The following is a 27,081-nucleotide window of genomic DNA, read 5'->3' on the forward strand; positions in this document are numbered from 1 at the left end:
AAACATTGTGTTGACAATGACAGACAATCTAACTTTTTAATCTAAGTTTACAATGCTAAATCTTTATTACAGTATATGTGCTTGTCACCTGAGTAACGCTGCAAGCTCATGTTTCAAGTGATGTTTTAGTCAAATTATCGTGAGGTCTACCCAACTTTAAAAACGAAAACAACTGAACTATCACATACATTTACCATAATGTATTTTTTTTAGATTAGAGGCTGAAGTCTCGTAAGCCGAAATCACTGCAGAAACAAAGTTTCTATAAAACGCATGCTGCCTCCTTTCCTTCCTCTTTAAGAACATCTCCTCCAGGTTCGGCCATGGGCATTCGTCATCTGGTATTTCTTTGGAATTTTCAATGAAATCAGTGTCTCGAATCTCCATGTCCATTACGGCAAAGTTCTTTGATAATACTAAAATACACACTGAAGGACGTGTGAGGACGAATAGCTCTCCAGAAACCGGGCTTTTTTTCCCGGTCCAAATACAAGGGTTTTTATTGGCCCGCCCACGATCAGTTATTTCCATTGGATACCCAAATGCTGGTCAAAGATTTGAATAATTGTTGAATTCAAATTGTACAAGTACTTTGTAATTAATGGGATTTTTAAAGTAGTGAAGTACATTACTTAACTTAATTTGTACTCAAGTACAAGGAAAATTACAGACTTAAAAATGTACTCATAAAAGTACAAGTACATGAAAAAACTACTTAATTACAGTAATCTGAGTAGTTGTAATTCGTTACTTCCACCTCTGACGTCACGTAATACGCAATTGCGTTCAAAAGGTCACGGGCGACGTAGCCGGAAGTACAGAGTCAGAGTGTCTACAAGTTGAACGCATAGGTTGAACGTGAAAACTAACTCAAACGCCGTTTACAAAAAAAGGAATTAAAAGGTAAAACAACGATGTCGGACGATTTTGATTCTGTACTTCCGGCTACGTCGCCCGTGACCTTTTGAACGTAATTACGTATTACGTGACGTTACAAACACGCCTCACAGAATAGAGCAAGGCTAGCATTTGTCCTTAGAAAAGTTACATTTTTGGAATAAGCTTTGAAATAACCGATCGTTTCGCATGATAAGACCCTTATTCATCGTCTGGTGTCGTTTAAAGACATTTGAAGCTGCATCTGAAACAGTTATTAACTGTCTTTTGGACCTTGAACCGTTTGTTCTCTTTCATAGGTTCACTCAACGCTGCGGATAGCGCAGTGGGATATTCTCTGAATATGCCGATTGTCTGAAGCCCAATAGAATCACGCCAATCCATTGGCTGATGGCGCTCGCGCAATCTGGCCCCGCCCCGACGCAATTACGTCGCATAATCATATACGCGCGTGCGCCATCTTCCCCTCAGATTTCTCTGCCTTCACGAAGCGATCACATCGCCCTTCGTCTCGGTTTTTCTAAGCCTACTTCGGATTATTCGGATTCTTGCACTTCAGCGACTGCACAAGTGGAACTCTGTTCTCCTTCCAGTGAAGCTGCAATGGATTATCGACGTTGCTCTCCGCCATGTGCTCGCTTCATCGCAAGCGACGACCCTCACAGTAAGTGCATCAGGTGTTTGGGTTTCTCACATGCGCGCGAGGCCGTTTTGGGTTTTTCTAAATGTAAATTTTGCGATAATTTACTTCTAAAAACTCTCCGCTCTCGGCTTGCGGTTTTTGAGAAGGATTCTAAATTCGTTTCCCCCCGTCGCGCTCCCGAGGCTTCTCGAGGATCCGCGGCCTGGGGTTCGGATGTTGAGCTCGAGGATGTGGAGTTTGAGCAGACGGGCCCCGCTCTTTCTCTCCCTCCATCTCCCGAGCTCGCTCACTCGCCGGTCGAGTTTGCTCATGATTATTTGTGTCCCAGCCCGGGAGCACGCGATTCTGTTTCTTTCGGGCTGGAGGACGTCATCTTTACCGCGGCTTCCGACTCCGAGGATTTCGGGCCTGCTCTCGTCGATGACGTTATCCCGCCTAGCGGCCAGGAAACGCGGCCTACCGCGGCCTACTCTGAGCTCGTGGATGTGCTTTCGCGCGCCACGGAGAAACTCTCGATCGACTGGCCTGACGAGCCTCGCGAATCGCAGTCTTCCAAACTCGACGAGAGGTTTTTCAGTGGCCCTAATTCTAGGCCCCAACGGAGAAAATTGCCATTTTTCAATGATCTGCATCGGGAGATTTCCAGATCCTGGAAGCAGCCTTTTTCTTCGCGTCTCACTAATGCATCAGCTGCTGATTTCACCAACCTCGTGGGTTCTGTGGAACAGGGCTACTCTGCCATTCCGGCTATCGAGGATACTTTGGCCAGCCATCTTGCTCCATCGTCGGCGCCATCTTGGAGGGCACGTCCTCTCCTTCCATCGAAGGCATGTAGAACCTCTTCCTCTCTCATCGGGAAATCCTACATAGCGGCTGGTCAGGCAGGCATGACCCTTCACACCATGGCCATCCTTCAGGCCTACCAGGCCGATATCCTTAAAGAGATGGATGAGGGTAGTGGTGTCACTCCTGAGGCTGTGAAGGAGCTGCGTAAGGCCACGGATTTGGCCTTGAGGGCCACCAAACATACCGCACGTGCGGTGGGCCGCTCTATGGCTGGCGCGGTTGCTGCGGAACGCCACTTATGGCTCAACCTCACTGAAATTCGCGATAGAGATAAGGTTTTCCTCCTCGACGCCCCTATCTCTCAGTCAGGTCTGTTTGGGGAGGCGGTAAATACGGTGGTTGAGAAATTCCGCTCTTCCAAGTCTCAATCTGCCGCTTTTAAGCAGTTCATGCCCAGGAGAGTTAGGGAATCCCCCGCTCCCTCCCCTGCCCGAAGACCTAGAGAACGCTTTTCTCAGGGAGCGGAGTCCTCTTTCAGGAGGAGTGACCCAGTGCGTCCCCCACCTCCCACGGTTTGGGGAGCCAGCGGTCGCCCGTTCCCTCGTCAGCGACCTCATAAACGTGTGCAGCTGAAGCGATCCGACAAGCCGCCCGCTCCAGCTGCCTCGTCCCGCTCCTGACCCGTTGGTCGGGAAAAGGAGAGCTCCTCCACAGGCACGAGGTTGGGACAGACCGCGCAAGCGTTTCTGTCCACCTCCAACCAGCTCTCCTTTTCTTACCCTGTCTCCTTCGCCACCCTGGGTGTTTCGAAGAGCAGGCCATATTTCACCGCTTCTACGCAGCCCGGTGCGAGAGGAAGGAGACACCCTGGGTTTTCTCTCCTCTCCCCCGACACTCTCTTTGACTGCCGGTCACGTCCTCAGAAACGTTCTTCCTTTTTCTCTGGAGCAGGCAGGCCCGGTCACCCAGACCTCGGCGTTAGCACCTCTCATCGCGTGTCAGGACGCCAAGGGCTCTCCTGCACGGCCAACCTTGCAACTCCACGGCCTTCAGCACGACACCCTCACTCAGGTATGTCATTTGCATTGCAACACCCCTCTTCCTCTTTCACATTTCTTTCCAGAATGGGAGCGGTTACAAGGGGTATCGCCGTGGATTCTTCGCACAGTTCGGTTCGGCTACACTCTCCAGTTTTGCCGCAACCCCCCTCGGTTCAACGGGATTTTTCCTACTGTAGTCAACAGCGCCACTCAGGCTTCTGTGCTACAGCGGGAAATTTCTTCCCTCCTTCTCAAAGGAGCTATAGAGGAGGTTCCTGCGGAGGAAACCGAACAAGGCTTCTACAGCCGTTATTTCCTGGTTCCGAAGAAAGGCGGCGGCTTGCGTCCCATTCTAGACCTCCGCAGACTAAATTTTGCCCTCTTCAGAGGGAAATTCAAGATGTTGACGTTGAAAGCCATCATCTCTCAGATTCGACCAGGAGATTGGTTCGTGACAATAGACCTCAAGGATGCCTATTTTCACATCCAGGTCGTGCGGCGTCACAGAAAGTTCCTCAGGTTCGCCTTTGGAGGGAGGGCGTTCCAGTACAAGGTCCTTCCCTTTGGCCTTGCCCTGGCACCGAGAACGTTCACGAAATGCGTGGATGCAGCACTGGCCCCCTTGCGGCTCCAGGGCATCCGCATTCTCAATTATCTGGACGACTGGCTCATTCTAGCCCAGTCCAGGGAGTTGGTTACCCACCACAGGGACACTGTTCTCCGCCATATTCAGTCTCTCGGCCTGAGGTTGAACGTGGAGAAGAGTGTTCTTACTCCAGCTCAGCACACAGTCTTCCTGGGTGTGCACATGGATTCCGTTCGTATGCAGGCCCGTTTGGCTCCTGCACGGATTTGCAGTTTGATGACATGTTTGGCCCGTTTTTCGCTTGGCCATCATGTTTCTGTGGGCACTTGCCGCAGGCTTCTGGGCTTAATGGCCGCAGCCTCCCCTGTGCTACCCCTGGGTCTGCTCCACATGAGACCCTTCCTGTGGTGGATGAAGCTCTCAGGCATCCGGCCCACTGGGTCAGCCTTTCGCCTGTTGAGGGTGTCGGGCAGTTGCTCTCGCGCCCTGTCGATTTGGCGGGACCATCTCTTTCTTCAGAAAGGGGTCAGCATGGGTACGGTATTCCGTCGCCAGATGCTTACGACGGATGCCTCTCTAACCGGTTGGGGAGCAGTTTTCGAGGGCAGGCCAGCATGCGGGGTCTGGACGGGCGAGACCCTCGCTTGGCACATAAACTGCTTAGAACTGAGAGCCGTCTTCCTGGCTTTGCGTCATTTCCTCCCTTTTCTAAAGGGTCACCATGTCATTGTCAGGACGGACAACATGGCGGTAGTTTCCCATGTAAACCGGCAAGGAGGTTCTCGATCTCGCACCCTGGACAGGCATGCGCGTCATCTTCTATTATGGTCTCAGAGCAGGTTTCTTTCTCTGAGAGCGGTCCATGTCCCAGGGGTTCTGAACCTCGCAGCGGATTTTCTATCGAGGCAGAAACTCCAGTCGGGGGATTGGATGTTGAACCGTCAGACAGTTTCCCTGATCTGGGAGGTGTTCGGAAAAGCGGAGGTGGACCTCTTTGCCTCGCAGGAGTCATCCCAATGCCCGCTCTGGTTCTCCCTGAATCCTCCAGCTCCGTTGGGGATAGATGCATTCGCCCACCCTTGGCCAATGCAGAAACTCTACGCCTTCCCGCCCATCAAACTGATCCAGGCGGTCCTGGCCAGAGTGAGGGAGAGCGGAGTCCGCCTCCTTCTAGTAGCCCCATTCTGGCCGTCTCAGCCATGGTTTTCGGAGTTAATTCCTCTGCTGGAATCGCCTCCCTGGAAGATTCCAATCAGAGAGGATCTGCTTTCCCAACTTCAGGGCAGGATTTGGCATCCTCGCCCGGACATGTGGAAGCTGTACGTTTGGCCGATCAAGGGTCGTCGACTTTAGGCTTGGATCTCCCGACTGACGTTCAGGAGACCATCGCTAGTGCTAGAGCTCTTTCTACAAGGAGACTGTATTCTTCCAAATGGAAGGTTTTCGCGTCTTGGTGCTTGGCGCGTGATAGGAACCCAGTTAACTGCCCTGTCGCTTCAGTGTTGGAGTTCCTGCAAGAGAGATTTTCCTCCGGGGCGGCGGCTACCACCCTCAGGGTCTATGTTGCAGCCATTGCGGCACATAGAGAGTCAGACGAGATTCCTTTGGGCAAATTGAGGTTAGTTTCGGCCTTCATGCGTGGGGTTAGGCGCCTGAAACCAGTTCGCTCCCCTAGAGTTCCCTCTTGGGATCTTTCTGTCGTCTTGGAGGGTTTAAAGGAGGCCCCCTTTGAACCCTTAGAGTCAGCTCCAGATCGGATTCTGACTCTTAAGGTGTCACTTTTGTTGGCTTTGTCTTCTTTAAAGCGGGTAGGGGACTTGCAGGCTCTTTCGGTTAGTGAGTCATGCTTAGACTTTGCTCCCGGGTTAGTCAAAGTTTCCTTGAGACCTAGGCCAGGCTATGTTCCTAAGGTTCTCTCCACAGCGTTCCGCTCTCAGGTTGTTAGCCTTAACGCTTTCCACCCTCCGCCTTTTTCCTCTGAGGAGGATAGGAAGCTTAATCTGCTCTGCCCGGTTCGGTCTTTGAAGTTTTATGTAGACCGCTCCAGCTGTTGGAGGAAATCTAACCAGCTTCTGGTTTGTTTTGGTGCTGGCCGCCGTGGGCTTGCTGCATCGAAACAGAGGATTTCTCATTGGGTCACAGAGGCGATATCGATTGCCTACCAGGCGCGTGGTTTGCCTTCGCCTCTTGGCATTAGAGCGCATTCCACCAGGAGTGTGGCATCCTCTCAAGCTCTTTTCAGGGGAGCTCTATTAGAGGACATTTGTGTTGCGGCCGGATGGTCCTCTCCGCACACTTTTGTACGTTTCTACAATTTGGATCTTGACATGACCCCGGGTTCCCAGATTCTTTCTGTTTGAACCGTTTGTAGTCTTTATCTTTTGATACCAGTCATTGCAGCGCTCTTTGCTTGGCGAGTTTGGTATCCCGTTCCCACTGCGCTATCCGCAGCGTTGAGTGAACCTATGAAAGAGAACGTCTCTGGTTACTTACGTAACCTATGTTCTCTGAATAGGGAACGAGACGCTGCGTTAGCGGCCAAGCTCCTCGCGCTGCTGACAGTCTTCTTTTCGGCAGAGAAATCTGAGGGGAAGATGGCGCACGCGCGTATATGATTATGCGACGTAATTGCGTCGGGGCGGGGCCAGATTGCGCGAGCGCCATCAGCCAATGGATTGGCGTGATTCTATTGGGCTTCAGACAATCGGCATATTCAGAGAATATCCCACTGCGCTATCCGCAGCGTCTCGTTCCCTATTCAGAGAACATAGGTTACGTAAGTAACCAGAGACGGTTTCCATTGAAGTCCATTATAAGGAGAAAAACCCTGGAATGTTTTCATCAAAAACCTTAATTTCTTTTCGACTGAAGAAAGAAAGACATGGACATCTTGGATGACATGGGGGTGAGTAAATTATCAGCAAAAGTTTTTTCAAAAGTGAACTAATCCTTTAACTTGTTTTCAACATTGATAATAATAAGAAATGGTTTTGAGCACCAGGGTTCTAAGGGTTGCGTTCGTAAATATAATGCTGTCACACTAACTTGTGCATATTGTGCTTCAGTGGAACCAAGATAATCTGACCATCTTTTTTACATCTTGTGTTTCTTTGTTTAAAATGTTTAAAAATTGTGCCCTTTTGTTTCAAGGTTAAAATTACATATTGAATACCAGATTTTCAATGTGGACTTTTGATTCGTTTGAATTCGCTGAATCTGAAAATCTATAAAGAGAGATTTAATGCAATACAATGTGCAAAAAAGAGAGAAGAAAACATTGGCACATTGGCTAAAATAGCTTCTATGTATATCATTTATAGTAATATATTTTTCCATTCAAGTGCAGTGACCTTCAAAACTGCCACTTAGCATGCTATGAGCTAATCATAATATCTTAGAATAATACTCATAACCATCTTCTCCCCTCTTTCTCTCTCTCTCTCGCTCTCGTCATTCCCTGTTTCCCAGCCCCCTTCTCTCCCTGTATCTCCTCTTGGCACACACTAAATGCTTATGCAGAAATCAAACCGTTAGGCGTGGTTCTCTGCTGAACTAAGGCTCTTCTGTGCATAGTTGGTCCTCGGCCAGCAAACGTGAATTCCTGGGTTTGACATGTACAATGCAGGGGTGGTATGTTGCCTCAAAGCCTTCTTCATCAGCTTATCTCGGCAGGGTTGTATTTATGTAAAGTTTACAAAGCCACCAACAGCTCTGCAACCCCTTTTCCTCCGACAAGGTGCCTCAGCCGGTGCCGTTTCACATGTTTCCCGTCCACCGCTGAGAAGTGATTTCAGGCAGGAAAAACAACTTTTGCTCTGGCCTCTAAAAGCTGCAGGGTTTAAATCAGGAGCGAGGCGGGATAATGCCAGCACTGAGTAAAGTTGTCAAAACAACAACTCTGGTGAGACTGACACACAACAAAACTAGGTCTCTCTCCCATTATAATCAACAGAGCTGTGTTCCTATAAACAATATCTGTCACGGAGCAGCTCCAGCCACTTGATTTTCCTGTTTTTCTCAAATTCAATATTACAAAATATACACTATAGTTCAAAAGTTTGGTGTCTGCAGTGGTGGAATGTAACGAAGTACAAATACTTTGTTACTTTACTTAAGTACATTTTTCACGTATCTTTACTTTACTTAAGTAGAATAAATAGTGCATACTTTTTACTTTTACTTCGTTACATTTTGCAGCAATTATTCTACTTTCTACTCCACTACATTTCTACAACTTCTGTTACATTTTCATTACATTTCCTGATCAGTTTTTCCCCTGCCAAAACGTAAACGTTGCACGTTTGTCTCACCAGTGACGTTTGGTTGCCATAGATACATCAACTAAATGCGTCTCGCACGCAGTGTGTTTATCGTGCAATTTATACGCGAAAATTTGTTTTTACATGCTTAGGAAACGCACCGTGTGTAATATACGTTTGGTTAGGATTATGGCAAGCCAAGAGGTTCAGAATTACACCATAAATTAATCGCGTTTACGGCCAAACATAGTTATTAACATATAGTAAGGATATGGCTTATATTGCCTAATTGCAAGCTTTTTTTTCAGAAATGGTGACAACAATTTTTTTCCATCATTATTGAACATCATTAAAAGGAGTATTAGGTTGAATGAGTTAGAATTAAATGTTTTATTAATCATTAGAAAATAGTCATTAAGAGAATCAATTATTATGCAAGTACTTTTACTTTTAATACTTAAAGTACATTTAAAATCAGGTACTTTTTACTTTTTACTTAAGTATGGTTGTCATTGTGTTACTTCTACTTTTACTACAGTAAATATTTATCTGGTTATTTGTACTTTTACTTAAGTACTGAGATTCAGTACTTCCTCCACCACTGGGTGTCTGTAAGATGTTAGTATTATTTCCATTTCCCCCCCATCATTACTCCAGTCTTTAGTGTCTCACTCGTTGTTTCGCTCGTTGTTAAGCGATTTCCACATAAAACTAAATGTTATTCTTCTGTTTTGTGACAAACTGTGATGTTTTTGACTTTCAGAATTATCTTTTAAATTGACAAACATCATATGTGTGATTGAGGGCACAGTTCAGACGGAATAAAAAGATAAGTTGCCCCTCGCCATACATATTTTTTCCGAAATAAGGTCCCATGAGCCGGAAGCGGAGGGGCGGGACTTAGTCTCTCTGTAGAGTCGGGATGTGCCGTCCTTGGACGATAGCCAGGACTGGAGCATTTCTCAATGAAGCTTCCAGATTGTTGCTGATTTGTATCTCTCTCGTTCTCAGGCTTCGAGCACTTTCCAGTGGAGGCAGTGTGTCTTCCCCTCCTGCCTCTCCTGCTATGCCAAAGTACAAGTTGGCCGAGTACCGTTACGGCCGAGAGGAGATGCTAGCACTTTATGTCAAAGACAACAAGGTGGGAAAATGCTTTAAACAAATCTTGTTTTTGTTAGCATAGTTTTAAAGGATTCGTTCACCTCAAAATGAAAATTTCCTGATAATTTACTCACCCCAATGCCATCCAAGATGTTCATGTCTTTCTTTCTTCAGTGGAAAAGAAATTACGTTTTTTGAGGAATACATTTCAGAATCTTTCTCCTCACAATAAACTTGTTAAAGTCCAAATCAATTAGGTTTCAAAGGGCTTTGAAGAATAGAGTGGCGAAGTGATGACGTCACTTTGTAGGACAACCCGGAAGCTAGCGTTGCATGGGTTCCCTCGATCGAAAAGCTATACATTTTCCCCATAGACTTTTGGAAAATCGCAAAAAAATAAGATCTGTGTTTAACAAAGAGTAGTGACACTTACACGTTTTGTGTAGCAAGATAATCTTTACAAGTTAATCCAAAACTTACACATTTTGAAGCCTATATATAGAGATTTTAAAAAACACAATCAGACACAATAAAGTTTAAAAAACCACAAGCAGGTTATAAATGTGTGTTCTATGTCATAGATCAAAACGTGAAAATATTTAGAGGCTTTGTTCACCACAGACCTTATTTCAGGCGATTTAGCAAAAACCCATTCAAAAATCCCATAGGCTTTAGAGCGAGGGAACCGTAGTGCTAAAATGCTAACTCACTTCCGCGTTTCGGCCTACAGAGTGGCGTCGTAACTTCGGCACTCTGTTGGGTTTTTGATTGGTAGTGTTTGTTAGTGTGGTTGCGAAACCATCGGTCATTTTCTAAAAAAAAAAAAAAAAACGTAAAATATATATACTTTTTACACAATTGTTCGTCTTGTGCTGGTCTGCGACACAGCAGGTATTACGTAATCGCGTTCGAAAGGTACGTAAGTCGGAGATGGAAGTACCGCCCCATTATTTTAAACATCCAGGATACACAGACGAAAGGACCATTTTAAACAATAAACTGACAGACATAAATATGTCTTCAACATACAATAAAATTTGAACGATCCTCCTCCTCCACGCTTGCAAACAATTCTACAGCCTACGTCCAGCGTGATTATGTAATGTCTGACACGTCGCAGATCTTTAAGCCTAGGTGATATCCCAGCATTCAGTGTGCTATTACATGTCTGAAAATCATAGTACGGTTTCATCAGCTTATAATTTGATATTTTGAGGTCCTTGTCACTGGTTTGTCCGATTTAAATCAACTAACAACATTGTCAGTCATGTAGTGTGAGCCGTACAGTTCAGCCTGACGTTTTAAAATCATGTAGTGTGACTGTGAACTAGGCTTAAAGTCATCTGATTGGCCATTGCCTTCACACGTTCCACAGATATGTCTGTGATTGGCTACAATACTGCAAAAAATGGGGAATTGAAGTATTTAATGCAGGAAAACCCCTTTTTAGACTTTTTTTCACTCTGTACTGTTTGTTTGTATGCTGTTGAACAGTAGGCTTGCCGCGATAGACGGTGTTGACGGTGTTACCGGTTTTAAGCCCCATCACCGGTGACATCACTTTCCCACCGTGACACCGCGATGTCTTGACTTTTTTTTTTAAAGTATTCGTTTTTGCTAAAATATTTATTTGAATTAATTAAAAATAATAATTTTCAATTATTTAGTTCTGAAGAGAGCATTATAATTAAAAATGAACTGCGCAACGCGTGCCGTCACGTCACAGATCAGCAAGCATCAGGATTCTTTAGCACGTGTGGAGACGAGAACGAGTCAAATTACAGAAAAGCAAGATAATGGCGGAAGATTTGGTGTCAAAACGCAATGCAAAAGCGCCTGTTTGGCAATATTTTGGCCAATATATATTAATGTTAATAAATGCCAATTTATAGTGTTTTACTTTTTTTTAGAGTGCTGTCATTTATGTAGGTCCTTTTTAAAGTTTTTATTTTATATTCGTCTCTTTTTATTTGGTTTTATCTTATTGAAACTTTGTTTAATTTATTTAGGCCTATTTTGTTTTCTTATTCGTTAATAAACGTTTTATTTTTTTTTGGGGCCCACAGTTTGCCGATTTTCAGCCTATGCATGGGGTTATTTTTATTCGTTCGTTATGCTAATAAAAGTTCTGTCTATATTTTATTCGTTTATTATTCTAATAAAAGTGCTGTCTAAATAAAAGTTTATTGTCAGCGAGTTGTTTTTTTTTTTGTTTTTTTTGTCCATTCCAGCAATTGACGCTGAATTGCAATTGACGCTTATTTCGAAAGTGAAAGTATGTCATTTATGTAGGCTAAGGTCCGTTTTGAAGTTTTTATTTTATATTCGTCTCTTTTTAATTGGTTTTATCTCATTTAAACTTTGTGTAATTTATTTAGGCCTATTTTATTTTCTTATTCGTTAATAAACGTTTTATGGTTCTTATTTGTTTGGGCCCACATTTTGCCGATTTTCACTTTTTTCAGCCTATGCATGGGGTTATTTTTATTCGTTCGTTATGCTAATAAAAGTCTATAAATAAAAGTTTTATTATCAGCGAGTTGTTTTTTTTTTTGTCCATTCAAGCAATTGACGCTTATTTCGAAAGTGAAAGTATAACGCGCACGCATTTAAAAGTTATTTAACCCCCCCCCCCGCCCTGCCCTCCACGGTGACACCGGGATTACCGGTGTTGTCACACGTCGATTAACCGGTGGGAAATTTTCCTCACCGCGGCAACCCTATTGAACAGTAAACCTCTCTAACCTGTTCTTACTGTCTCTTTTTGGACATTTTTAGTGCAGTTCACATGGCCTGAGGTTTAACACACAGTGTGTCAAGTGCATGTTTGCACTGGTCGACTTGAAAATGCAAAAAATGTCTTTCCAGTACTGACAAAAGTCATAAAGGTTTCCATGGGCAACGGCAGTGCCAGAGCTCTGTTGCAACAAAAATAGACTGTAGAGACTTAAGATAATAGTTTATTTTGTTGCAGAGGAAATATTCAGTGTGCACTGCCATTGACCAAGCATATTTATTTGATGCAAATGCTTTTTAATGTGTTTGAAAGGTCTTTAAGAAATCCAGTCTCTATGTAGGACTAGTATTAGGGATGTCAAATTTCACAAATTCCCTCATCATTTAAATCAACGATCAATTAATCGATTAATCGTTGGCCAACAGCAGGACAGGGTGTGCAAATGCTGCTCGGAAAGCTATGTTGCTCACCAAATGAATGAGAGGGTTTTTAATTAATTAAATGGCTGGTTGGATTGTAAAATGTTGTGATGTTATCGATCATTTAATTAAATTACTTATTTAAAGCTACACTGTGTGATTTTTTTTACCCCCATCTAGCGGTGACCATCCAGTGAATATTAGTTTCTGTTCCTCTCAATTCCGATTTCGTTTTAACTCCTACGGTGGCCAATGTAGTCCAAGATTAACATGGCTTCCAGTTCGACCTCGTCCATGAGTGTTAACTCGAACGTAAACGCGAAAGGCAAAGCTTGAATTAACGGGTATGTCCCTCTTTGGCTAATGTACTTTCAAGATGGAGGGTCAACATGGCGACCGACATTAGATCCCCTTACCTGTATGTATTTTCAATGGCGTATTATACACTCACGAGAATACTTTATTACTTGAACGAAGTAAATATACATTAATGAGCACACATATTTTTGAAAGAACTGTGTTTTTAGCTAAGAATAAACTAAAAGAGTTACGCAGTGTAGCTTTAATAATCAAATATAACGACTAATTGCTGTTTGAGCCGTGCACTTAATGAACACCTGTGAACTGGAGCGCTTTGCGTTATTTAACTTAAAGAAAAGCATCCTATATGAGATTAATCGGATATATACAAAATAAAAAAACAAATTATATGTGCACAAAATTACGCAAATGCACAAGTGAACTTGAACGAAGTTACGAGCCGTTCAGAACGACTCATGTTGTGGACGCGCTCTTCCTTGAGCAACGCGATGAAACACGGCAACGAAACCCAAATAATTCACTGTATTTTTTATTACAATATTGTTCTCTTTAAAATGTCATGTAATACGATCATAGTCATTATTAGTCGTGCATTGCCGTTTGAGCTGTTAATTTGTAACCAAATGCATCCTATATGAGACAAATCAGATTTAGATATGCCTACGCAAAATAAACACAATATTACAACTTGCATTTGCACAAAACAAAAGGCTGATGGTCATGTTTCACGGTTGAGTACGTTTTATCGATTATCGACAATTAATCGATCGTCGACATCCCTGACCAGTATTGTGGAAGATTTTTATTTTTCTATTTAACTTTTCTTCTGTATTTAAGCAAATTGATTTGATTGTTACCTCTAAAAGTTGACTAGTTCGTAGCCATGTTACCTTTGTGCAAACTTAATGTTCACTTTCCTTAGGATGGAAATAACAAAAATTAATACACATTTGCAAACTTATGTTAGATGCAATTGTAGATTGATTTTTTTTTCAACACTAATCATAATGTTACAAAAGATATCCATTTAAAAAATATGCTGTTAAATTAATAATGCTAATAAATTAATAAAAGAAAAGTGTCATGATTCCACAAAAATAATTTATCAGCACATTAAGCATCAAATCAGCATATTAGAATGATTTCCGAAGGATCGTGTTATTCAGATCATGTTATTATTTTTAAATTAAAATTAAATTATTACATTTTTAAATTAAAATGAAATTATTATTAAAATAGTAAATGTTTTTTAAGATGTAATAATATTCACAATATTATTGTTTTGACTCTATTTTTTTTTTCGAAAATGCAGCCCTGGTGAGCATCAGAAAATTATTTCAAAAACAAATCATACCCAGCCCAAACGTTTGAACAGTAATGTAATGTACACTTCTCAAACAGCCTTAAGGAAAGGCCCTTTTGTGTATTGATTCAGTTCGTGTGGTGTTCCCTAGATGCCCTTTTAAGAGAATTTGCTCAAAATGTGCTGTACCAAATATTTGAGAAGGGTTAAACCTGACTCCGATTACCACAGTCCAGACCTTTCTTGTTTCTCTGTCCAGCAAGTGTGAATTTACTGATATTTTCAGTCAGTCATCGCAACAGTAGATTGAGTCATTAGTCGTGTGTGTGTGTTTTCAGGTCCCTGAAGAAATGCAGGATAAGGAGTTTGCTACTATTCTGCAGGATGAGCCTCAACAGCCACTGGCACTGTTGGCTCTCACTGAAGAGGAGCAGGTGAGAAGTGCACACTTACACGTCTGGCTGATTACACATGCATCTCACACACTATCCTGTGAAAGTAATCCGAGGTGGGGCGGAAATATGTTTCAGAAGTTGTTAACACACACACATTTTTTTTACTAATGGATGCAGGGTACTATAGTTAATTTATTTAAGTGAGGATAGCAAGGTGTCTGACTAATTTGACATATTTTTCAGAAGTTGTAAACACACACACACAGTCAAACCAACATTTATTCAGACACCTTGCAAATATATCTAAAAGCTCCTTTGGCACTACAGTGATTTTTATCTACACCGATCTTGTTGTTTTTGCCGAGGTCCTGGTTTCATTCCTTGTGTATTTTTTCTTTGCAGAGGAATTTCTCCATGTCTGTCAACAGTGTGGCTGTGCTGAGGCTTATGGGTAAAGGGGGCGGAGCCGCTCCAGCTGGGGTGACTCGAGGTAGAGGCACTGTGCGAGGTGGTCGAGGCAAGCTGATCTATTTATGTGTACGTGTGTGTAAATCATTCATGTATTGTCGGTATGCTGAAGTTTAGGTCGTGTGTTTAGGTCGAGGAAGAGGAGAGGGCGGATTCTACCAAAGAAGCGGTGAGGAAGTAGAGGGCGGGTTTGGTCGTAGCGTTCGAGAGATCCATCGCAGCCAGAGCTGGGATGACAGGTATTCTTGTTGTTGTGTTTTTAAAAGTTTATTTAGTTTATGTGCGTGTGTGTTTTTATATATATATATATATGGGCTGTGCAAAGCTTAATTGCGATTAATCGCATTCAAAATAAAGGTTTGTGTTTACATAACGTGTGTGTGCTGTGTATAATTATATTGTGTGTATATATATATATATATATATATATAAATACATATGCGTGCATGTATATATTTAAGAATTTACATGGAAATACGGTATATAAATAAGTACATAATCTATTAAATATATACATGCGTGTGTATATATATATATATATATATATACTGTATATATATATATATATATATATTTACTAAAATAAAATAAAACCAATTAAATAATAATAAAATATTAAGCGAACAAAAAAATTATATATATATATATATATATATATGTTTCAAAAAGTTTTTTATTATTATTTTATTGGTTTTTATTTTATTATATTTATATAAATATAATAAGATAAATAAACTACAAAAAATATAATATAAAAACTTGGTTTTAACATGACAAAAAAATGATAAGTAAATCGTGTTATATATATATATATATATATATATATATATATTTATATATATATAAACGATTTACTTTCCTTATCTTTTTTTGTCATGTTAAAACCAAGTTTTTTATATTATATATTTTTATGGTATTGTGATAGCAGTTTGTTTATTTAGCTCTCATCTCGATAAATATGAAAATCCTTTTAATTTTATCCGCACACATTCTAGATTAAGAGGCCTACTGAAGCAAATCATAAGCCATCTTGATAAGCGCGCTCTCTCTCTCTTTTCTCTGTAGAAGTGAGCGGCGCTTTGAGAAACCTCTGCGGAGGGACGGTGCGCGTTTGGGTTTTGAGGAAGCGGCTCCAGTTGGCAGGAAGGAGTTCATGCGCTCTGATAGCGACAACTGGCGCACGCTGAGAGAGGAGCAGGAGGAGGAGGAAGCGGCGGAGGCTGGCGGCAGCTGGAGAATCACTGGCTCACGAAGAGAAGGTAACGCATTACACAACACACATTTACACTTGGCATTAAAAGGAAATGTTTCACCATAAAGATTAATATTTACAAATTATTTATTAACTTTATTTTACATTGGGAAAACCCCTAGTTAAAGCTTGAGGTGTGTCTCAATCAACTTCCTTGGTCGAATTCGGGCACTGGTAAGGACCTTTGCTCATTACACATTTGGACACTTATAGTAACATGACGACGTATTTATGAAAAACAGCAGAACTGATACTTTTAAGACATTCATATTTCTAATGTTATTTAAAGTATATTATAATAAATACTTTGATTCTTACAAATACCTGCAACTTTTTAGCTGTAAATTAATTATAATGCATCTAGATTAAGTACTTGTCTAGTGATGGATGTTTATGCTGAAATATAATTAAATAACTTCTTTCACAGTGCATTGTGGGACTTTTTAATGCACTGAAAGAGTTTTGAGATTGAGACGGCCTTTAGTTCTGTCTCTATCATCAGTGTCCTAACTATTGAACTAGGGAGTGGATTGAGACACACCCTAATTCTTGGCTGACCACTTGTTAGTGGATCTCCTTAGATGCATCATGTGGAAACAGAACTTGTGTAATGTTATACACACACAACTTATTGTTTTTTTTAAAGAAATTAATGCTTTTATTAAGCAAGGACACATTAAATTAATCAAAAGTGACAATAAAAGGAAAACGTTATAATATTTCACAATTTGGGGTGTCACAATATCAGGTTTTTCAAGCGATATCTAAAGAAATCTTGAAAAAATAAATAATCCGATGTCAAATTCATCTATTTTTTCAGCAGACGAATCACACCATTGCACACGAAAGGAACCATTTCACTTATTTGCCACCTGATACTGATAAACAAAACTGATGCTAAAATGCTAACCGTTTTTAGCTTAGCACAGTGTCAAAGTATGACAATTTATGAGAACAACAGTATATTTTTTAGGGCTGGGTATTGAGACAAATTTCACAATTCGATTCAATTTCGATTCACAAGCTTGCAATTCGATTTCGATTACGATTCGATTCAATATCGATTATTTTGGATATCAGTTACAATAAATGGGCATTTTTCTCAAGGGAATCAAATCTCTTAAATGCTGTAAACTATGGGAGTCTAGTTGTAGCCTACTAGGCTTCATTAGCCTAATATTAAGGTAATAATTAACTGTTTTGTAGCTATACAAAAACACTTCAATTACACTTTTATTTATTTTTATAATAAGAAGATTATATGAAATATAAACATTTAAATGGTGGCTGTCATAAAAACTTGCCAGATTTATTCAAATATGCATTAAATATTGAAGAATATTAAGATTATAATGCATATGTAATATGGTGTATATATTTAGCAAAATGCTCCTCTAGAGTTATTTTTTCTAGCTGACTAACGAGTTTATGTGGGTTTTCTGAGGTAAATATGACGATACATGACATTGATTACAAGCTGTTTACGGTTGAAACGCTGATTGAGCGAATCAATGTGACATGATACGGATTTTGATAAGCTGTACTCTATCTTTTAACACACTTTCAGATGCTCATTCAAAAATGAGAATCGATTAATATCGAGAAATCGATATTTATAACCCAGCCCTATATATTTTTACTACAAACTCGATGCAGAGTGAGAATAATACTTTTTAAATAACATGAATAATTGTACAGACCTTCTGTGCATTTCCTAGATTTGATTTGATTTGATTTGACCACTTAAATATAAAAATATGAACAACAGTAAGAAACTGTTTCATACATTAAAATCAAATACAAAAGTAGTCAGGGATAACACAATAAAGCCCGAAGACTTATTTCCATTGTGGTCCCTTATAAAGGCAGCTGAAGAAGTCAAGTGGCAACACATCACACATCAATCATTCACATACATTAACCAAATTCATACATATTATACAGAAAAATAAACTTTGGTATTATAAAAACTACATTTGGCCCCTAAACCATAATTTCCGACCTTGTTTAAAATGACCTATACTTCTTACTGTCTTCAGTGCACCAGGTAACCGATTTCCAAAGGGTAGTTCCAACATAAAGAAAAGACTGTTTGCCCAAATTTGTATTAAATCTGGGGGGTACAAACTCAGTTGAGCTACCCCTAGTGGAGTACCTGTGAACTTCGTCTACTCCATTAAAATAATTTCTAAAATATTTAGGAACATCTCCATAAACACTTTTATGTACCATACCCAGCTCGATCCTCAACTTTCAACCACCACACCCTTTCAAAGTGGGAAGATTCCAGATGAGTTCTGGAATTAATCAAATTAGCCTTATTAATTTATTTTGAGACGTCTGAAGCCTATGTTTCAGGTTTACTGTGAGACCATTGTACCGTGCACCACAAGCATAATCAAAAAATGGCTGAATTGAAGCTCCTGCCAAAACTAGCTTTGTTTTTTCATCCAAAAACTTTGATATTCTGGCCAAAAAACGAACTCTCTGATTAACTCTCTAGACGGTGGTCCTCGCTCGGCTGGTTGGCGGGAACACACTGGTCCAGGTGAACCCCTTCGCCGCAGGAAGTTCGACTTCGACTTCCGGGATGGAGGGAATGAGGGAGGCAGAAGGAGAGCCGGCAGCGATGGAGCAGAAGATGAGCGAGACGGTCTGCCAGAGTGGTGCACTGATGAGGAAGATGGAGAAATGGGAACCTTTGATTCTTCTGGAGCGTTTATGTGTATTAAGGTGAGAGAGACCTATTTTGACCCTTGCGTTCGAGGGATGCTGTGTATGTGTGTTAAATTAATTGGTATACGTTATGTATGCATGTGTATATACATCGAATGATTTTGAGACCTGAATTTTGATCTCCATTTCAGCTTTTCTCGTTATTGTTATTGATTTATTTTATTGTTAGGTTGTGTTAAACTCTATAAATAAAACTTGACTTGACTTCTGATCTATGGTTTTCTTTTCTTTACCTTTTCCTGCTCTTCTGTTGTCCTAGAAGGGTCCGAAAGACCCCATCCAAGAAGAGGAGTTTGAGTTCCAGGGGTTGGAGGATGAGGAAGAGGACTGTGCTAATCTAGAGAAGAATAACGGCACCGGTGCTGTAAAAAACGAGAAAGGTGGGAACAGAAATGGCGGGGGGGATAAACGCTTGACACAAAGTTCAAAGTTTACTTCTGAAGTTGTCTGAGATAAAAACATTTTTAAATCATGATTATAAATAAGTATATCTATCTTGGTTTCCACAGATGTCATTGACTTCGCTCCAGTGTCTGAAACTGAAGTGAAAGCGGTTTCTCCTTCTCCTCCTCCTCCTTCTCTCCCTCCCTCTCTTCCTGCTCCTGTCCCTGAGGCTTTGCCCTCTGCTGCCCCCTCTGGTCTGGAGGAGCCTCAGCCTGTCCCCTCCATTCCCAACAAATTACCAAGTGAAGGTAAATTTTATTTTTTTCAAAGGCCGTGTTACAGGGTTATTTTTTCAACGAATTGTGCAATTTGCTTTTAATAAACATTTAAATAAACATTAATTAATAAACATTTAAACTGTTATCTATTGTATTTGATGTTGTTGGGTGTCACAAAATGGAATATAATACAAAAAAGGGTTAGGTACTATCTTATAGCGGTTTGCAACGATTCTCCTTTTCCCCCACAATGCATTGCATTACATCACCTTGGGGAGTGAATTTACCAAAGCCCGCCTTGAGAGCATTGAGAGTGACTAGAGAGACGAGTTGTAGACGAGAGTATTCAGCGCAGATTATAGATAAATGTAAAGATATAGATAGACTAGATGTATAGATAGAGAGAGAGAAAAAAGGGTTCATTGGGGTTCTATATATGAAGCATAGGGTTCTTTAAGGCTATTATTTATTCATATATTACATTATTCTGCAACATTTTGTAGTTGTAATTAAATTATTGTTTATTAAACTGTTGTAGTAACTTAATGTCACATTTCAATCATGCTGATATAAATCAAAATCAAATCAAAATGATATAAATATACAGTTTCTAACCCCCATGTCTTGAATTTTGTCATCTTTCAAAGTTCAAAGTTTTATTTGCCATTTGTAAGGTACAAAAGAATTTGTACACATGCATTCATAAATACATTTTAGGGTCTTGATGTTTGTCAATAATCTGAAATATTTCATCTGGAAAGGACAAAACAAATGATAATGAATGAACCCAAAAGTTCCATATAGAACCTTTTTCATGGTTACAAAGAACCCTAAATGGTTTTTCTTATTGAACCCTTAAAAAGGGTCCTGTATAGAACCTTTTAGTGGTTCCAAATACGTAGCGCTGATAGAAACTATTAAAGTTCTATATAGAACCTTTTCTTCTAAGAGTGTAGGCATACATCCAGTTAGCTTAGATAGCTAGCAGTTAGATAGATAAATAGATAGACATATACAGTATGTAGATTGACACTGGCGAGGCACGCCACGTCAGGTCGCGGAGTGAGCTAATACTAGGCTGTGGCTACCTTTTCTCCACTTCTCCTCAACCTGACATCATCACAGAATTGCGTAAAAAAGCAAAAACATTAATACCAAAAACATAAAACATAAAAAAAATTGGCCTTTAAGCCCATTTTTGAGAAATTTTAAAAATAATATACATATCTTGAGTGATTTATGTACCCATTAATCGATAGTGGTGGTTAACCTGCAACACGGCCTTTAAATCGATTATCCTACAGCTGTATGAATGGGTGACGCTTAATTTGTGTTGTCTTTTTTGCAGTGTTATCAGAGGCCATGTTAGATTTGAGCCCCAGTGCCTCCTCCAGTCTGCCTTCATCGCCTCCCTCTTCGTCCTCTGCTGCTACTGACCTCCCACTGCCGGGGGGTGATATTGAGGATGACGAGGGCATGAAGCACCTGCAACAGGTACCGCAGAATATGACCTTTGAGAGTAATAGATCAGATAATATAAAATTTTACAGAATTTAAATGTTGAAAGGTTAAAACTGGTCATTAAGCATAAAAAAACACCATAATATGTCAAATACTTGTTTCTAAGTGAAGTAATGCTAAATCCAGTTATTCTACTTTGAAATGTCCATCTCTGTGATCCCGCCCCCTGCCAATTTACCCAATAGTAATCAGACATGCCAGGTTGCGGCAAACACTGCAATGAAATCCAGCAAACAAACTGTCTGAGATTGCAGATTCTGCCCAACCTAAAAAGTCTTAGCAATAAAAGCATTGCAAACGTATACATTAGCCGATCAGCTTATAGTGCAAGACCCGTCGGGTTTCATTAGTCATTAAATGCAATCGTTTCTGTTGCATGCCCTCAATCTGGCAACCCGTGTGATTTGATTTGATCCCGTGGATAATGGTTGAGAAGCAACTCTTCAATATTTTGAATTTGGACTGTAGTTCCTATTTCAACCACTAGTTGTCTATTACATACTGCACCTTTAACCATTTCACATAGGAGAGGATCATTTCACAACATACAGAGGTCTTAAATGTGCAATAGTTAAACTGTCTGTTTAAATCTTAGTCGGAGAGAAAATGGGCTATAGAAACCTGGATTAACACTATAAATCGACAAATGCACAAAATGTGTAGAATAGGGCTGGGTAATAAATATTGATTTCTCGATACTAATCTATTCTCATTTTTACGAACCGATATCGATTCTTAAATCTCAAGAATCGATTAGTCATCCTGTTTCATTTGAATGAATGGAACATTGTATCGCGGCTGCGCGCATCCAAAAAAAATCGCAATAATCTTTGTCCTTTGTTACTATTGACATGAAACAAAGTCTCAATTTTCAAATTACGTCCATTTTCTTTAGAAATTCAAAAATATAAATAACGTTTTGGCGCTGTGGCGTGAGATCGCTCTGGCGCAGCTCAAGAGAAGCAGCAGCGCTGATCTCTCTTCCGGCTTAATAATACCAGTCACAGCGCGAAATAAACATGAATGAGCATCTGAAAGTGTGTTAAAAGATAGAGTACAACTTATCGAAATCCGTATCATGCACTCAATGAGCATTTCAACCGTGAAAAGACGTCAGTTAAACAGCTTATAATCAATGTCATCGTCATATTTACCTCAGAAAACCCACATAAACTCGTTAGTCAGCTAGAAAAAAATAACCCCAGAGAGGAGCATTTTGCTAAATATATACACCATATTACATATGCATTATAATCTTAATGTTCTTCACTATTTAATGCATATTTGAAAAAATCTGGCAAGTTTTTATGACAGCCACCATTTAAATGTTTATATTTCATATAATCTTCTTATTATAAAAATAAATAAAAGTGTAATTGAAGTGTTTGTATAGCTAAAATTATTACCTTCATATTAGGCTAATGAAGCCTATTGGCTACAACTAGACTCCCATAGTTTACAGCATTAGTTAAGAGATTTGATTCCCTTGAGAAAATTTGCCATTTATTGTAACTGATATCCAAAATAATCGAAATTGTGAAATTTGTGTCAATACCCAGCCCTAGTGCAGAATCTGTCCCATATTTAGATAAATTACGTTGTTTATAAGCACACTTACGTTATAGCGAAAAAGTTTTTGATGGAGATTTATGTGTGTAGGAGGCAGAGAAGATGGTGGCAGCGCTGCAGGATACATCTCTAGAGGAAGAGTGTTTCACCCAGACTCTTCAGGAGAGCAGAAACACAGCCTCTGCTCTTCCTCTCTCCCATGACTCTGCCATGAAATGGTTTTACAAAGACCCGCAAGGAGAGATTCAGGGTACGCACGCACTCTCTCACAGGAGGTCAACTCATGCATATGGAGCAGTGCTTTGATTATAACAGCGTCTGTTGTTCCGTCTCTCTCAGGTCCGTTCAGTACAGTGGAAATGTGTGAGTGGTTTCAGGCGGGGTATTTCGCCATGAACCTGCTTGTTAAACGTGGCTGTGATGAGGGATTTCAGCCGCTGGGGGAAGTCATTAAGATGTGGGGGCGTGTGCCTTTTGCCCCTGGCCCCTCCCCTCCGCCCCTCCTGGTGAGGAATCAAGCCCATCTTCGCCCTCAACCACCCCGGGGGGCAATCGTGAGTCTCTGGGTGGAGGGGTGAATGTCGGGGAGTTATGTTACTTGGGGTTATTTGCATTCTGGGTTAAGTTTTTCTGCTTCATTAGTTCTTATTTTAGGTCTAGTGGTTATAAGCTTGTTTGCAAATGTGTGTGCGAATTTTTCACATGGATTGTGTGCAGGGTGTTTTATATTGGTCTTGATAAGTCTTGATGTCTAGCATGATTTCCTTAAAGGAGAAGTTCACTTTTAAAAACACTTTTGCTGATAATTTACTCACCCCCATGTCATCCAAGATGTCCATGTCTTTCTTTCTTCAGTCGAAAAGAAATTAAGGTTTTTGATGAAAACATTCCAGGATTTTCTCCATATAATGGACTTCAATGGGAACCAAACGGTTCAAGGTCTAAATGAGAGTTTCAGTGCAGCTTCAAAGGGCTTTAAACGACACCAGACGATGAATAAGGGTCTTATCAGGCGAAGCGATCGCTCATTTCAAAAAGATAGAAACAACAAATAGAGAGTCACGCGTTCGGGACTCTTCTGTTCGAACTCGTTCATCAAAATGAGCGAATCTTTTTTCGAGTCATTTCGTTTGACTCGAAAAAAGGTTTGTTCATTTCGTTCGTTGAATGAATGAAATGACTCGGAAAAAGATTTGTTCATTTCGATAAACGAGATCGAACAGGAGAGTCACGAACGCTCATCACAGAACAGAGCAAGGCGAGCATTTGTGCTTATAAAACTTAAACTTTTGTATTTATTTTTTAAATGAGCGATCGTTTCGCTTGATAAGACTGTTATTCATCGTCTGGAATCGTTTAAAGCCCTTTGAAGCTGCACTGAAACTCTCATTTGGACCTTGAACCGTTTGGTTCCCATTGAAGTCCATTATATGGTGAAAATCCTGGAATGTTTTCATCAAAAACCTTAATTTCTTTTCGACTGAAGAAAGAAAGACATGGACATCTTGGATGACATGGGGGTGAGTAAATTATCAGCAAGTTTTTTTTTAAAAAGTGAACTACTCCTTTAAACAGGCAGATAACCTGTGTGTGTGCGTAAATGTTCATGCAAGTCTCTCTCATGAATAAATGCATGTATCTGATCACTCTGTCATGGGTTAATGCGTGTAATTGACCTTTCTGTGTGTTTCAGGGTAATATGGATCAGGAGCGGCTGAAGAAGCAGCAGGAATTAGCAGCTGCCTCGGCTCTTTACCAGCAGCAACAGCAGCTCTTTCAGCTCATCAACAGGTGAGTGATTGAGTTTTTGTGTCTTTTTACAGTGCCACTGTGTACATTTCATATGTCTAATACTGCTTTTTTTCTGTGTAGGTGTGGAGAGCAGGGTATGATGCCTTCGTTAAACAGGTCGATGTCAGTGCCAGATACAGGGTCCATGTGGGACATGCATACCTCAGCCTCACAGCCAGCAGGTACTCACACATAACAAGTGCCCGTTATGCTATTGTAAAGGTTCCTACTTTTGTTTTTGAGATCTCCTACAATACGTTTACATGCATCCAAGGTCAAAAAACACACATTTTCTCATATGTCACAAATCACCTCGTTTCTTTAAGGAGTCTTAGAGTGGTTTCTTTGAATATTCAGTCTCTAAACCCCTCCTTTCCATGAGCCTACTCTGCTCTGATTGGTCGGAAGCATAACGGGGCACTTTAAGAATCACCCTTTTTTTCGCATCCGGAAAATAAACAACATTCTTTCGCCCTCTCTCTCTTTTCTGTGAGCAGGCGGTGAGGCCAGTCTATGGGACTTAATGAATTCTTCAACTCAGGGTCCAATTCTAGAACAGCTTCAGAAGGTAAGAGTTGACACTGATGGCCTCTGCTGGTGATCTGAGGAAATGCACTGAACTCAAAACTCTGCTGTCTGTTGTGTCTCAGCTACATGAGAGAAGAGAAGCTGAACTCAGGGCCAAGCGTGAGGAAGAGGAAAGGAAACGGAGGGATGAAAAAAGGCGAGAAGAGCAAAAAAGGAGAGAGGAGGAGGAGCTTTATAGGCGCAAGCAGGTGTGATAGTGTCCTATTAAGATAACCTCAAATACATTACCATTAAAAATTTGAGAAGTTAATTATTTTTAAAGAAATTAATACTTTTATTTACCAAGGATGCATTAAAAACTTTTTACATTTGCTATATATATATATATATATATATATATATATATGAAGAGTTCAGATGCAAAAGCCTCTAAATGCCATTTGAAATTTTCTTCTTTAATGATGATTTTTATCAAACTTGTATATTTAAGTTCAGTAATTTCACTTAAATAACAATTAATAGGTAATTATCATTGCCATTTAAGTGAAATCACTGAACTTAAATATACAAGCTTGATAAAAATGATCATTCTAGAAGAAAATTTCAAATGGCACTTAGAGGCTTTTGCATCTGAACTCTTCATATATATATATACACATTTCAAATAAATGCTGTTCTTTTTAGCTTTCTATTCATCAAAAAAAAAAATATATGCACTCTTGAACAAAATCTTAAGACCAGGGGAAACATTTTAAGTATTCGTATTTTGCACTGGTGTATCATAACCGGGTTGTAAGTACTGCTTCAAAATGCCAAAAGAAGAAACAGGAGGAGCAAGAGACAAAAATAGAGAGTAGAGCAATTTATTGAAAACTGCATTTAAACTCAAACAGGCTGTTCATCAATATAATAACAATATAAAATAACAATATAAAATTTGAAACCGAAAATAGTGGTTTTCATCTTCCCATTTTCTTGCTAAAGAAAACACAGTTTTACTCAAATTCATCAAAATGGATTTATAGCGTTTTGGAACCAAACTCTTATATATCACATATCACGATTTTCACACAAAAATATTAAGCTGCACAACAGTTTTCAACATTGGTAATACTCAGAAATGTTTCTGGAGCATCCAATCAGCATATTAGAGTGATTTCTGAAGGATCATGTGACAATGAAGATTGGAGTCATGATGTTGAAAATTCAGCTTTATTTTACACGAATAAACTACATTTTGAAATCTATTCAAATAGAAAACAGCATCTTTGTGTTTTTATTGTAATAATAATATTTCACAATATTACTGCATTTGCTGTACTTTTAATCAAATGAATGCAGTCCAAGTAAAGATAAGAGACTTCTTTCAAACTTTTGAATAGTAGTGTAAATTTAATTTTGTTTTGGTTTCTATCATACTCTTTTTCATATGGCTGTTTTTCTGTTTCCCAGCAGCAGGATTTGCTGATGAAGTTGCTCCAGCAGGCTCCGCGTCAGGGCTCCTCGGGCTCCGGGTCGGGCTGGAGCGGAGGACCCATCCCTGGGCTGGGAAAGCAGACCAAACCCCACAACCTCCTGGACATCCAGCCGGAGGCGGAGAGAATGCACAAACAGCAGCATAGAGTCCAGCAACAGCAGAGGGTACGACACGCACATACAAACATCACAGGTGTGCAGTCCTGAAAATCAAAATGATGCATTATGAATGTCTCGCTCTGCAGTGGAGTGATTCCTCTTCGCTGTGGGGAGCGTCTGGGTCTTTGGATGGAAAGGTGGGTGGTGGTGGAAGCCCCTCGGGAGGAGGGATGGGCGTTTGGGACGAGGCCCTCAAGAACCAGAGCGCTCATCGCAACAATATGGGGCTGAAGAACAGCCGCAGCAGTCCCTCACTGAGGTAAACACAAACAAACCACATAAGTTGAATGGCGTTTTCAATCAATGGCTAATAACAATATTTAGAGCAATTGTCATGGATGGACAGTTTAATAGTCGTAAATGAGACGCGCACAATTTTTCTATAATGTAACACTTTATTTTTACTCAAAATCCAAGCATAATCTATGTAAA

At 40.4% G+C, this 27,081-nt stretch overlaps 1 protein-coding gene across 2 annotated transcripts in view; it reads left to right on the forward strand.

The window, feature by feature from the left end:
* The window catches only part of gigyf1a (GRB10 interacting GYF protein 1a), a 54,662-nt gene that overhangs the window by 14,546 nt on the left and 13,035 nt on the right, over window positions 1-27,081 (forward strand). The window contains exons 4-20 of one of the 2 annotated variants that reach the window (XM_039658566.2): window positions 9,223-9,352; window positions 14,431-14,526; window positions 14,890-15,004; window positions 15,086-15,194; window positions 16,021-16,214; window positions 18,711-18,940; window positions 19,203-19,323; window positions 19,453-19,635; window positions 20,954-21,099; window positions 22,786-22,945; window positions 23,035-23,249; window positions 24,389-24,486; window positions 24,568-24,668; window positions 24,984-25,054; window positions 25,137-25,262; window positions 26,467-26,655; window positions 26,736-26,908. In XM_039658566.2, coding sequence (XP_039514500.2) covers window positions 9,223-9,352; window positions 14,431-14,526; window positions 14,890-15,004; window positions 15,086-15,194; window positions 16,021-16,214; window positions 18,711-18,940; window positions 19,203-19,323; window positions 19,453-19,635; window positions 20,954-21,099; window positions 22,786-22,945; window positions 23,035-23,249; window positions 24,389-24,486; window positions 24,568-24,668; window positions 24,984-25,054; window positions 25,137-25,262; window positions 26,467-26,655; window positions 26,736-26,908 — 2,457 coding nt within the window. The remainder of the gene's footprint in view (window positions 1-9,222; window positions 9,353-14,430; window positions 14,527-14,889; window positions 15,005-15,085; window positions 15,195-16,020; window positions 16,215-18,710; window positions 18,941-19,202; window positions 19,324-19,452; window positions 19,636-20,953; window positions 21,100-22,785; window positions 22,946-23,034; window positions 23,250-24,388; window positions 24,487-24,567; window positions 24,669-24,983; window positions 25,055-25,136; window positions 25,263-26,466; window positions 26,656-26,735; window positions 26,909-27,081) is intronic. The other variant, XM_039658567.2, reaches the window with a different exon arrangement.

Source organism: Pimephales promelas, chromosome 1 (genome assembly GCF_988280905.1).
Source record: "Pimephales promelas chromosome 1, fPimPro1.hap1.1, whole genome shotgun sequence".
In the NCBI taxonomy this organism is placed as follows: domain Eukaryota; kingdom Metazoa; phylum Chordata; class Actinopteri; order Cypriniformes; family Leuciscidae; genus Pimephales; species Pimephales promelas.